The sequence below is a fragment of the Sus scrofa genome, chromosome 4 (assembly GCF_054392235.1).
Source record: "Sus scrofa isolate SSC_HxYL_T2T_F1_AM1 chromosome 4, Sscrofa_HxYL_maternal_Yorkshire_Landrace_v2.0, whole genome shotgun sequence".
NCBI lineage: Eukaryota > Metazoa > Chordata > Mammalia > Artiodactyla > Suidae > Sus > Sus scrofa.
In genome coordinates this window covers 129,378,454-129,392,663 of record NC_139386.1, presented here as the reverse complement: position 1 = coordinate 129,392,663, position 14,210 = coordinate 129,378,454, and the positions used below count along the sequence as shown (strand labels likewise).

The window sequence follows — 14,210 nt, the reverse complement described above, 5'->3', positions numbered from 1 at the left end:
CAGTGTGTTGTGTGCCACCTCGCTTGAAGGATGCAGGGAGAAAAGCATAGATAAAACCCAAATGAAATACTATGCCAGAAACAGTGTTTTGGCCAGAGATAAATATAGTATAGTACAGGTGATATAATACTTTTAAGTGCAAATTACAAGGAATATGGTTAAAAGCATATGCTTGTGGCCCTTGAGTGTTATGTATTAGCATACGTATATATATATATATATATATACATATATATATATATATGGTGGCAGACAAATTACTTAAGCTCTTTGGCATACTTAAGCCTAGGTGGCATGGAATTCAGTATTGGTAATTGAAGGATGTCTTTTATGGAAGGGAAGAGTTTTAACCACATAATAGTATGTATATCTTGTACAGAAATATGCAACCCTGAAAGTGAAAACATAGTGTGAGATTAGTGTCTATAGAGGGAGGAACAAAAATTATTATTTTCAAAGAATACATGTTTTATAAACATATTCAGATGGAAGAACTAGAATACAGTGCTCTTCTAATACAGATTATTTGGTTTACATTATGACATTTGCACTCTTAGTTTTCAAAATACAGAAAGGGAGCCCTGGACTGCATTATCCGAGTTGAAATAAACAGTCCTGTGCTGAATAATCCTGGAGTGCTGAAGGTACTTACAGATAAAATTTCTGGGAAATCATAGAGAATAAGTACCAAAAGAAATATAAGAGAGTTCATTGTGATTTTCAAAAGGAAAAAGGTGTGGATATGAGAAATTAGAAACTTTTGTGGTTGAATGTCAGCAAAATTGTAGAGCAGAGTTTTCATATAAAGATTTTAAAAGCAATAAAAAACACCACTAATTAATTAGAATAAGTCATGTTAAATACCCTGTGTTGTTTGTTTGTTTGGTTTTGGTATGATTAACAACACTGATGTCAGGTGGTAACGCGCATGGTATAGACCTGGTACAACTCAGTTTCATATGAGATACTGAAATGTGAGCTGGTCCCCATAAAAATTGAATGGATTTGTAACTAATTAAATAATAGTAACAAAAACAGTTAATGGCTTGGAAATATTCTTTCAGGGAGATAACTAAGGGAAAGCCAGGGTTTTTTGTCTTTACTTCAGGAAACATGACAGGATCAAAAGAAAAGATCATTTCGAACACTGAGCAGAAAGAAAAATCAAATTAACAGCAGTTATAAAATTTTGTTTTTAGGTTTAAATATACAAACAATAATATGAAAGAAGCAGTATATAATAGATTCTTGGCTTGAGAGCAGTTCATCTGCTAAGATTTTAGAGTTAGGTGGGAGTGGGGATGAGGAAAAGGGTGGAATTATTTGGCGAATAAGCTTAATATGAAATAATCATGTGATGAGGCTGCTAAAAACTTTAACCCAAGCTTACACGTAAACATGATAGCTAGTGTCTGTCACATATTTGAAGGACCATCTTATAAAAGAGGGGATGGAAGAGTTCTAGGAAGGAAGGTTTTGTTCACCCTGGAATGGACTCCTTCATTAATTGCCTCATTAACTTTCATCAGTGGTACTACTTAAACCAAGGTTGCGTGACTGTCAGAACTGTAAAAGGGATTGCAGTACTAGTGAAAACTGGAATTACATCTTGGGTCACTTTTTAAAGTTTGAGCCTGTTACTCTTCCTTAAATAGACATTCTCTATCGTTGGACAGTTGAGGAATTAGAGTAGGGAGGTGTGGTGTGGTATAGTGGAATGAGCACAAAACTGCCTGTGCTGTCTTGCCTTTTCTGTCTCGCTCTTTCTCCCCTCACCCCCCACCCCTTTTTAAAGTAGCCAATAGAGGCACAGAATGTGCTTTCAGTGAATGTTGAATGAATGTACTTGTCACTTGGGTTCAGTTTCCAGCTCTCACTAACCAACCATGAAAATCTGAGCAGTGTGACCTTCATATCTGTTTAATCTGTAAAATAAAAGATTTGGAGTAAATGCCTTTTTTATAAGTCTCTTCTACCGTCAGTATTCTATTTGACAGATTTGTTTGTTCTTTTTACTTGAAACATTTCTGAGGTTTGGGAGTTTCAACTGGTAAAGAAAAGTACTGGCAGTAATTTTGAAAGTCGGTGATATTTTGGAAGTTTTGTTTGTTTTAGTTTTTGTAGCTTTGATTGCAGATTTTTTTTTAATATTTTTTTTTCTATTGGGACCCTTTCTTTAAACTTTGAAGAAAAGGCACAAATGACTCTGAAAGAAACCTTTTTGGAACAAAATAGAAAGTCTTCTAAAATTGAATTGTTTAGGTTTTAAAATGGTGTGTGATAAAAAATTACTGAGTCATTTTGGGTTTTAGAGGTAACAGAAGTGTGTATTTTTTATGAAAGTAAAATCCCCAAATTTCATGTTACTTGTTAAAATCATAGAGATTATTGGTTTGTGTTAATATTAGAAGTATTGGGAGATAAAATGCCATGTTTCTCATTACTTTTTTATACTCTTTCCTTTTAATATCTATTAAAAGCTTTTATGCTTGATTTTGAAGTAATTATTTCCCAGGTTATAGAATTAAACTGTATTTGATGATAACTAATAATAAAATCCAATTTTTATTGTATTTTACAGTTAAATTCTTTCAGGCATATCATTTGATCCATACAAGTACTGGTAAAGTAATTAGTGTAGGATTTATACTCCCTTTTCTATAGGTGAGAAAACAAGCCTTGAGATGTTGAATGGATTTAGGTCACAGAGCTAGTCAGTGAGGACCTGGAATTAGAATTTAGATTTTCTGACTGCTAGTCAGGACATTTCTGCATTGCATTGCCTCTGTCTAGCACTTGTGTATTAATTCATTGATGAAATTGTAGTGCGTTAAATTGTTTCTTGATACTTCACAGCTGGCAGACACACCAAAATCTGAAAGATATGAGCATGTTCTGGAGGCATTAAATGATTACAAGACCATGTAAGTTGATTTATTTTATGTACCCCTATGAGGGAGACATTAGTAGGTATAAGGAATAATGGCATTGTTTAAGAATTGTGGGATTCCTGTGTAGAGCTAGTACATACCATTTAAAACTTTTTAATGTCCTCTTTTTCAGTCAGAGTAAAGCGGTGATTCTCAGGGGTTGGAGAAGGAAGAACAGTCCTCCAGGAGTGGTGGATGGGAGGCATAGCAGTATCTCAGGGGAATCTGGTCTGCTGAGTTGAAAAAGCATTCTCAGTAATGACTTGTTTTTATAATTTAATCCACTGAAAGTAAAATAAAATCTTGGTAGCTAGTAGGAATAGATTAAAAAGGTATATATTGTAGAGAATATGGGTTTAAAATGATTGAGGTCTGCTATAGTTTTAAGATTATTGTTATTGGTGATGTAAGTTTTTGATAATTAAGTGATAATGTTTGATTTATTCTTATAGACATCTTTTCCTTTTTTAAAAAACCAGCATATCTACATTTTTTTAAAAAAATTGCAAAATACAATAGAAATAATATTTTAAATGTATACGTTAGTTCCAACCAGCCATTAAATTACAACATTTTTGTTTGTAACAAGTTGCTTTTTTTGAACTTCGCAACATTTCTTCATTAATAAATGTTATGGAGTTCCCTGGTGGCTCAGCCAGTTAAGGATCTGGCATTGTCACTGCTTTGGCTCAGGTTGCTGCTGTGATGTGAATTTGATCCCTGGCCTAGGAGTTTTTTAATGCCACAGGTGTGGTCAAAAAGAAAAGAAATGTAATTACAAGAGGTGAAGTTCCTGCTGTGGTGCAGTGGGTTAATGATCCGGCTTGTCTGTGGGGGCGCCAGTTTGATCCCTGGCCTGATGCAGTTGGTGGAGGATCCGACATTGCTGCATCTGTGGCGCAGGTCCCAGTGCCGGCTCAGATTCAATCACCGGCCTGGAAACTTCCTTATGGGGTGAGGGTGGCCAAAGAAAAAGGGAAAAAAAAAAATTACAAGTGCCTGGGTCTTTAGGCCAGTTTAAAAAGCCATAAACTGCCTGAGCAGTTACCATCCTGCTGATAAAAATACTTTAAGGGGCAGTGAATTCTGTAATGCAACTTAGTGTGCCAGAAATGTATCTGTTTCTGATATGGTGGAAATAAGGGCTTCTCTTTCTCAAATATTTATAAAAGTAAAAGAATGATCCAAAAGTTTGGTAGTGGTTCTTGTGGCCAGTCAGGCTCTAGTAGAGCTAAGGGTGGTGTTTTGGAATAAGAATCCTAAAGGACTTTGGGGAAGGGTTAAGAAGCATGTTTTTCAGCGACGTAAGCCCAGACCAAAATAGCACTTCTCTGCTCCAGGTTATTTCCAGTTCCAGATCTGACATACTAGACACTCATTTTATTTTCTGGGCCTCTAGAATTGGTCTCCTACTTCCTTTTCTAATGCTATCACTTATTACTTTCTGACCAGGGCTTTTCTCCTCACAGATCTACTCTGAAACAATTTTTCTTTTCCTAAACATTTTTGAGATTTTTTTTTTAATAAATGACACTAAAAATATGGAAAAACATATTGGGACTAAAAAGACACTGCTCTCTACTTCCTTCCTTCAAAAAGTTAGATGCTATGTTTTAAAGAGAAAAATAGACCTGGAGGAATTCCTGCTGTGGCGCATCTGGTTAAGGATCCGACATTGTCTCTGTAGCGGCTAGGGTCGCTGCTGAGGCATGGGTTCATTCCCTAGCCCAGTGCAGTGGGTTAAGGGTCTGGTGTTGCTGTAGCTGTGGCGTAGGTTGCAGCTGCAGCTCAGATTCAGTTCCTGGCTTGGAAACTTCTATATGCCACCGAGGGTGGCATAAGAAAAGAAAAGAAAAGTGGACCTGTATTATGTTCCCTTCTGATACTATTCCTTTTTCCCTGCTCCCCCATCATATTCTACTGTGGACTGGCTCTGGGGCAGATAAGAATCAAAAAAAAGCAAGAGGGCAAGAGTCAATGTTTCTAGTCTTGGGTGGACTTTCATGTGTAAAGGCTTTATATCTGAAAGTTAAGACTTAGGGTCTGCCATGTATATGTGTTCAGTTTTTAAATTTTTAGTTAATTTTTTCAAAAATTTAGGTTTATGTCTGGGAAAGAAATAAAGAAGAAGAAGCATTTGTTTGGGTTGCGAATTCGTGTTCCTCCTGTGCCACCAAATGTGGCTTTCAAAGCAGAGAAAGAACCTGAAGGAACATCCCATGAATTTAAAATTAAAGGCAGAAAGGCATCCAAACCTATATCTGATTCAAGGTAAAAGTTGATCTGTGGCTTAGTTTTTCTCTTTAGCTTATTTGTAACTAAAAATGTGTTATTTAGTTTCATTAGTATATTTGAAAATACAAGTGGCAGTTACCCTGATTTGTTGCTTTGTTTATAATTTTTTCTTTGGACAAGGTACAAGGAGTTAATGCTAGATGTTTATTCACTTACTTTAGATCTGAGGCTTCTTAGGAATAGGCCCTATTGATTTCGTTAGCAAATAGCTTAAGTACTGGCCTGTTCATTTGTTTGTTCATTTCTCATTCGTTTTTCATTCATTCCATTTATTAAGCACCTTACTATCTAAGTGCTGGAGAAACAATAACAAATGAGACTTTCTGCCCTGATGGCGTTTCTATTATAGCGGGGAGGAAAGGTGACAAGTAAAATAGTTACAGGTCATGCTGATGCTATTTAGGAAATGGCAAACAGATTTAGACTGTACTGGAACTGTACTGGGATGGATAGAGATGAAGTGGTCTACTCTAAGGAGGCTTAATGGTATTTAAGCTGAAATTTAAAAAATAAGAATGACCTAACAACGTGAAAAACATCCAGGTAGGAGAATTAACAAGTGTGAACGCTCTGAGATATATATGTCCTAGGAAATCACGGGAAGCTAGTTGAGGTATAAATGAGAGGCTAGTGAGGGCTAGAGTAGCATTGGGTGTTGCAAAAGTTGGGTGGGGCTTGGTCATGTACAGTTTCATAGGTCTCATAAGGAGTTTGGAACTATTTAAAGATGTAAGCAGATTGGATTATCCTTTAAAAATACTTTTTTGGGGCGCTCTTTGGAAAACAGATATATGTTGAGGTAAGAGTAGAAGCAAGAGAATTTAAGACTTTTCAGATGTTGAGAGGTAGGTAATGGTTGCTTATGCAAGTGGAGGTGGTAGCAGTCAAATAGAAGATAGATTCACAATCTCCATTAGAGGCAGAATTTGTTGGCTTTGAACTACATTTATGAAAGGGAGAAATGAAGTTATACAATGCCCAAATTTCTGACTTGAGCCACTGGTGGGTAGTGGTGTCTGTTACCAGATTTTGGCAAGGTGAATAAGCATTCTTCTATTACATACTCATTGCGTTTGAGATTCTTATGAGGAATATCTAGGTGATGATGACGTTAGATACAGGCAACTTACTGTATGATTCTGGAGCTCAGGAGAGAGCAGGACATGTGATGTAAACTTGGAAGCTGATTTATAAAGCTATGAGAATGGATGAAAGATGATTTCATCTTTCTAGATGTAGAGAGGGAGAAGAGAAGAGAATATGGCCCAGAATAATGTCCTAATATCATTTAGAGATTTGCAAGAAGTGAAATGAAGGGCGGAAACAACAGAATGATCAGTGAAATAAGGGGAAACCAGGAAAGTTCAATATTATGAAAACCAAGAGGAGAATGTTTCGAGCAAGATGGATATATTAAATAGTACTGAATGCTGCTGAGAGGCGGGTTAAGATGAGAGAAAGATGTATTGGATAAGATAACATTCTGTACAGTGACAAAAACAATTCTCCTTGAGAGGTAAAGATTGGTCTAGGTCAGAGTGTGATGAATTCAGTACTGCCCAATTTATATATCACAACTGGGCTTTTTCTACACTAAGGGATATGGACACGTTCAAAATGATGATGATGGCGATGCTAAAGGAAAAGCGGAAAAAGCAAATAATCTTTAAGAATTCTGAAAGAAGAAAATAGGGTATGTGTCATCATCTCAGAAGTAGTTTTGCTGTACTGTAAAGGGAAGTAGACAAATGGAATGGAAGCTGAATCAAGTGATGGTTTTTCAATAGATAGAAGATAATTGTGACCTGTTATTCTGTGTGAGTTGGAATGATCCAGTGGAGAAGGTGAGATTGGTATAGTAGAGAGGGGAGGTAATTGAAGATACTGTAAAGTCTTTGAGAAGCCAAAAGGGACAGGATTTAAAGCCTGAATGTGGGAGTGGCCTTTGGTAAGAGGACTTAACAACTCTTCTGTTGAAATGGAGTGAAAAAGGAGAATATGGGTGCAGATACTGATTCTTCTAGATTTAGTATTTGGAAGATGACTGAAGTCATTGCCTGGTAGCTTCTGTTTTGTCAAGCAGATGATGTGGCAAAGATAGCTGAGAGGGACATTTAAGGAGCAAGTACGAGATAATTATCTTAGAGAGTTAAGAAAATAATTGCAGAGGGTTGACTGTTATATCCGTCTGAGGTGGTAATAAAGTAGATATTGCTTTAAGAGTTTGTTTTTTTTTCTGCAGGAAAGACTACTTAGGCATGTCACTTTTAAATTTTATCATTAATCTTTTGCTAGAAAGTGCCCATATTATGAATTATGAATCATTCCTATCATGATTTTGATAGGACACTCCACCTGTGGTAGCTATTAGGTCCGTTTGATGTCACCAGGTAATGGTTCAGTGTTTTTAAAAGGCATTCGCAGTCCCTTCTGGGCCCTATGTGTGAATTGGTCCTTTTAATCTGAGAGTACTTTCCTTAGTCCAGGGGTCCTTTATCAATAACCGTTATATTGATCATCTTTCAAAAATATATGTATATATACCTCATACATCTTATCCTTAAGACTTTTGATTACAGTGCTTGTTATTCTTTGTTTCTCTAGCTTCTCTACTTGCTCCTTCCTTGTACTTCCACCTTATTTTCCCCAACCTTAGTTTGGTGTGTGAAGGAATAGTCTTTTCCTAGTTTTCTCTAGTTCTCTCTAACCTATTATTATAATATTGTTCCTTTACCTCGTTTTTTAATTGAATTTTCCTGGATAATGTTTTTGTAACAACACTTAACCTATTTTATTATCCTGCTTATATATACATTCATCTTATAACTGTACTGCAAACCCCTTAGCCCAGGGAATATCTTTGTATTTCTATTGTTAGTATCCCATTTATATGGAGATGTTTGTTGAATAGATGAAAACATGTTTTGTGTATTGATATTTGCCATTCTTCATTTCTAAATTAGACATGTCCTTAACCTGTTGCCTTTTTCCCCTCCCTATTGCTTGATACTTGTTCTTATGTCTCAAAATGGTTTTCTAGATCTTTCTAATTTTGCCCCTTGAATTACTTCCCTGCCCAATATATGAAGGATTCCTTACTCTTTTATGTTTTCCCTCGCTGGGCATCATTCTCTTTCTGATGTGTGTCATTCAGGAACCCATAGGCTGCCTCTCTTTCTAGCTGCTGTATTTTAAAATAGGTACTTCCTGGCTCCATGAGGTTAACTACTAAATTCATAATTTCTTTTAGTAGTAAATTTTTGGAATACCCTCTAGCCACCTGTATGGTAATAACCCAAATGAAATAATTGAACTATTAGGAGTTTTGAAATCTTCCATCCAGTATAGTAGATGTTTTTGTTTGTTTCTGCTTTTATTTTTAAAATTTTAGGTGGTACATATTTTTCAGAATTGTATTAGAGAACTTTTTTTAGACCTTTCATAAATATATCTTAAACATTTAAATGAGAATGTGTTATCTATGAAATTGACTAAACTTGTAGATTCATCTTAATTTTATTGTTCTTATGGTATTGTTAATATAAAAATTATAAGTATAATCTAATTATTACATAAGTAGAGCTGTAACTATATATTGTCTCTTGTCTTTTTGCAGAGATTAATACACAATGTTTTTCTGTTTCAGAGAAGTAAGCAATGGCATAGAAAAAAAAGGAAAGAAAAAGTCTGTAGGTCGTCCACCTGGCCCATACACAAGAAAAATGATTCAGAAAACTGCTGAGCCACCTTTGGTAAGAGGATATATTGGTATATGTTCACAGAGGAAAGTCTGCTTGAAATTACTGAGAAACTAATCTTTTCAGCTTACTTTCAAACCATGCTTTCAGTATGTTTTTTTATTTTTTAGGATAAGGAGTCAATTTCAGAGAATCCTACTTTGGATTTACCTTGTTCTATAGGGTAAATAGAAAGTTATTTTCTTCTAACCTAGGAATTTTCTTTTGGGGAGGGGATTAGTATTTCTATTGTTGTGTAATATAGTCGTTATACCATTTAAATTCTCTTGTCTCAGGAGAACTGAGGGAACTGCACATTCATCTAATACCTCAGATGTGGATTTCACGGGTGCTTCCAGCGCAAAAGAAACTACCTCGTCTAGCATTTCCAGGCATTATGGGTAGATATTTTATGTTCTTATTCTTAACTGATTTTTATCTAGACTTTTTCATTATTAAGTGATGACTAATAATTTGTAGCAATTCAAAGTTGACATTAAGTTTGTCTTTCAGCTTTTAAGAAGCAGTCTATAAGAAGATTCCTTAGGTTGTTAATATTCATCTGAATTTTTTTGCTTTTTGGAGCACAAACATTAAAATTTTCAAATTTGTCAGGAATTTTGCTATGTATCCATAGGAGACCCCAGAACCGAGCTGCATCTGGGACCTACACCTCAGCTTGCAGCATTGCTGGATCCTTACTCACTGCGTGAGACCAGGGATTGAACCCTCATTCTCAGGGACACTATGTCAGGTTCTTAACCCACTGAGCCACAAGGGGAACAGTAAAAGGATTTTAAACTCAGGATTTTTATCACTAGCAAACTCCCCCTCTAATATTTTATTTAACCTAACTCTTCAGAAAGACAATTTTTTCTTAAAGTCTGATAGGTCAGGTAAGAAGAGTTTAATTTACTTAGGGTCAGAGCTATGAGCTTGCAAGTTTTATACTTTTCCTTGTTTAATTTTTGTTCACAATTCAAAAACTGCTCTTGTAAATCATATAAAATTATAAATATTTAAAGGCTTAAAATGTAACTCATTTTTAAATGAGTTGTGAATAATAATAATGTGTAATAATAATGTGAGCTATTTTTTGGCCTCTTAACCAAGCATCGTATTAAGGTTACATACACTGTCTTACTGAATTCATAAAACGATATTTTACTCAGCCGTAAAAAAGAACAAAATAATGCCATATGCAGCAACATGGATGGAACTAGAGACTCTCATATTGAGTGAAGTAAGTCTGAAAGAGAAAGACAAATACCATATGATATCACTTATATCTGGACTCTAATATATGACATAAATGAACCTTTCCACAGAAAAGAAAATCAGGGACTTGGAGAATAGACTTGTGGTTGCCAAGGGGGAGGGGGAGGGAGGGGGATGAATGGGGTGCTTGGGGTTCATAGATGCAGACTATTGCCTTTGGAATGGATTAGCAGTGAGATCCTGTTGTGTAGCACTGGGAACTACGTCTGGTCAGTTATGATGGAGCATGATAATGTGAGAAAAAAGAATGTATACATGTATGTGTAACTGGGTTACCATGTTGTACGTTAGAAAATTGAACACTGTAAACCAACTATAATGGAAAAAAATAAACATCATTATATATATATTAAAAAAAGCAATTTTTTGAGTTACTCCCATTTTACAAACTAAGTTTTGGAGCGTGTTAGTAACAAGTCCAAGATGGCATGTTTACTAGCAAGTGTACAGAGCCAGGGATGTTAATTTGGGCGGTATAATTATAGTCTTTGAATTTAGCTGTTAAGCTATATTTTGCCCGTGTTTTCTAAGATCATAAAATTACTGAATTTCTGAACTCAGATTATCTAGTTCAGCCCCTTCAGTCAATATCTTTGCTTAAGAGAGCACAGAAGATAAGAGATTTAAATTTGACCAGTATCACATTGAGCTAGACCATGGGAATCCTGACATCTAGTTTATGCTTATTCTAGTTCATCACATTACTTAACAGCAGGCCTAGCATTGGTAACCAAGGGACACTTTACACTAGCTCTGCCATCCGTTTAAGCACGCGGAAAGGTGTCTGGTATGTCGTAGGTGCTTATTAAGTATTCATTGCATTGAGGGAAGGAATGATGAACTGTCTTCTTTTTAATGATGAAAACATTGACAAGACTTAACTTATGAATAGGGCCTCCTGGTAAGAATTTACTTCATTGGCCTCATAAATCAAAAATTTCCTCTGAGTCTTTTAAGCTTAGTAGTACATAGTTAAGGAAGAAAAGTTCTTCAAGGGTCAGACCCAAGAAGGTGATTGAATTTAATTTAATGAAAGCAGTGGTAATCCAATTTATGTAGCATTTGTTGTTTTGATTTGGCTGATTTTTTGTATTGGCAAGGGTAGATAATTGGGGCCTGATTTGCTCTGCAGATTATCTGACTCCAGAAAAAGAACTCGTACAGGAAGATCTTGGCCTGCTGCAATTCCACATTTACGGAGGAGAAGGGGTCGTCTTCCAAGAAGAGCACTCCAGACTCAGAACTCAGAAATTGTAAAAGATGATGAAGGCAAAGAGGATTACCAGATTGATGACCTCAACACGGAGATTTTGAATAACTTAGCAGATCAGGAGTTACAACTCAATCATCTAAAAAACTCCATTACCAGTTATTTTGGTGCTGCAGGTAGAATAGCATGTGGTGAAAAATACCGAGTATTGGCTCGTCGGGTGACACTTGATGGAAAGGTGCAGTATCTTGTGGAATGGGAAGGAGCAACTGCATCCTGACTGTAGGACTGAACATTATGTTCACTGCACTCTCATTTTCTGTAGGTACAGTTCAAAGCCCTAAAGGAGTCTGGCTTTTACTATCTTTCTTAAAAAAAAAAAAAAAAAAAAAAAAAAAGTCAAAAAAAATCACATAAGGAGATGATACTAGCCTTAACATGTACCTGTCAATGTTATGGATATTGTCATAAAAAGATATCTTTTAAAAATCAGAACAGAGACTTAATTTTTTAAATCTTAAGATTTGTAGAATGTTTCTAGGATAGGGTATTAAAAATGATTCAAACCCATGCATGGTGTTAGATAATTTTTCTAATTATTCCATTGAGTCAGTTTTTGTGGTTAGTGGTTATCAGAGCAAACAGATCATGTAGATAGATAGCACAAGTATTTGGAAAAACATTGTCTGTTTTGTTACCAAAATGTTGGAAAAAAATTTATTTCAGTACCTTTTAGATTTCATAAAGTGCAGTGTATATAATGCCTACTAAAAGACTGTAAAATATTGAAATTTTCTTTCAAGCAAAGTGTAAAAAATATATTGAGCCTGTAAATTGCTCTGTGACTAGACTTCATTGTCGTCTTAATATATTCTTTGCATGTGCATATATATACACACATGTGTATATATATGTGTGTGATTGATTATGTGACCTATGCAATACAAATTATGGGAATGGGCAGCTTTGGAGTATATATCCCATAATTCTTTTTTCAGGAATAGTTGCAGTATTTACACAGCAGCATTTCTTCTCAGGCTTTTATTGGGTGCTGTTGCTTGCTATGTATGAAGAGAAATGTGTCAAACGAGTTTAGTGTGTTCTGAAGAAGGGTGTGAACAACAGTGTTCATGGGCTTTTAGAATGCTTTTCACTTTCAGTCCTTGTAACTCAGCTGTTCAATACCTAAAACAAATTCAAATAGTATGAACATTATCTCCTACTAGAAGTAACATTTTCACGTTTTCATGGCACATTATGATTGTAAATGTTTCTCAGTTTTAACAGTAAGTCTATAGGAGTCCCCTGAAGATTCCTGACATGTCTGTAGTAACTGTTAGTCATGTTGAATTAAGTGTAGTATGAACAAAGTATTTTATTGCACAGGGTTAACAAACAGTGTGTTGCCTGCGGAGGCAACTACTGTTTTATTACAACATTACCTCTTGTTTTTATAAAGTGTACCAAGATTTAAATTGATAACTTTATTTTACATGTTAAAAAAAAAAAGTTTCTTTTATCACCAGTGTTAGAGTTGTCTTCTGTTTCTTTTTGTTTTGTTTTGTTTGTTTGTTTTCTTTTTTAGCCAAAGAGTAAACAGAAGAATATTCTTATTTTGGTGGCTGTTCATTTTACTCTTAAAAACGATTGGTGGATTTTAGCCTAAAAATTGGAGAATTTGCCGCCAAAATGAAAAATATGTATAGTGATTACAGAGCAGTAAAAATGTGGGTTAGTACTTATTTATTCCATTGATTGCTTATTTGACTGTTTATAAAGAAAGTTGCTTTATTTCTTTAAACATCTTCAAAAGATGACCTTTTCTTGTCACATTATAGCCAAAAGAAGCAGAGAACTTCGTAGTCCTGCATTTGGTTCCTGGTTGGCCAGGTATAAATGAGCTTTACAAAAGTGCAAATTAAGAACTGTCACTTCTGTTTACCTCCACCAAAACTTGATTTTCCCCTAGCTATTAATTTAAAGTTGCCTTTCCTGCAGCTGCAATATTTTGAATAACACACAGAGTTTGTGTTGATTTTGAATGTTTGTTTATATCTAGGGGTAATGGAAAATGTAAATCCCGTGTAACCTTATTCACTCCACCTGTATCATATTATTTCATTTGCCCCAAAGTCCTTTAATTCTAACTGAACACCAGCAGTATTTTTAGTCATTCTTTCTTTAGCATACCTGGAAGATGATTTATTAAGCTGAACTGTCTTTAGACGTAATTATTGTGAATGTCTGTTTTATTTTATCTTGGTGGTTCACATGGCTCTGATGTTCAGTTTGTATTTTTGGAATTGCTTTACTTAGAATTAAAACAGACCAACATTAAATGTGTGTATTTTTTAAAGAGCTAATGAGTTTTGCTTCTGTATTTGCCTGAAAATACACACTGGTGCAGTAGATGACTGCTTTTATTTAGCCAGGGAGCTGTGGAGTTTCCAGTTCCCTTGTAAATATGGTCACTTAAATTAATCTTTATAAAACTTTTATTTTTCTTATGTCCCCTAAATAATAATAATAATTGCATGTTCATCTTAAATATGATCTTTTAAAGACATAAACCATGTTTAGCTAGCTTGTACACTTTTACTTGAAAGATAGTATATCTCCCCTGCCCCCAAACTTCAAAAAAAAGTTCTTACTTTTCAACTATGATTTCTTTTCAGAAGATGTCAGGCTTCACATAAAGGATTTCCTTTTTCCCCCTAAAAAGCTTTGCCCCTCAACTACTGAAAGAAAAGATGTAAAAAT

General features: G+C 35.2%; 1 protein-coding gene across 8 annotated transcripts in view; it reads left to right on the top strand.

Annotated features, from left to right (window-relative positions):
* Positions 1 to 13,808, top strand: part of MTF2 (metal response element binding transcription factor 2) — a 74,291-nt gene extending 60,483 nt beyond the window's left edge. For 5 of the 8 annotated variants that reach the window (XM_005663669.4, XM_085024002.1, XM_003481511.5 and 2 more), the window contains 6 exons: positions 2,857 to 2,924; positions 5,031 to 5,201; positions 8,872 to 8,977; positions 9,094 to 9,146; positions 9,259 to 9,363; positions 11,373 to 13,808. In XM_005663669.4, coding sequence (XP_005663726.1) covers positions 2,857 to 2,924; positions 5,031 to 5,201; positions 8,872 to 8,977; positions 9,094 to 9,146; positions 9,259 to 9,363; positions 11,373 to 11,730 — 861 coding nt within the window. In that variant the 3' untranslated portion in view covers positions 11,731 to 13,808. Of the gene's footprint in view, positions 1 to 2,856; positions 2,925 to 5,030; positions 5,202 to 8,871; positions 8,978 to 9,093; positions 9,147 to 9,227; positions 9,364 to 11,372 lie in introns of all 8 variants that reach the window. The other 3 variants (XR_014844776.1, XR_014844775.1, XM_021090204.2) reach the window with 2 other exon arrangements.
* The last annotated feature ends 402 nt before the right edge of the window (positions 13,809 to 14,210 follow it).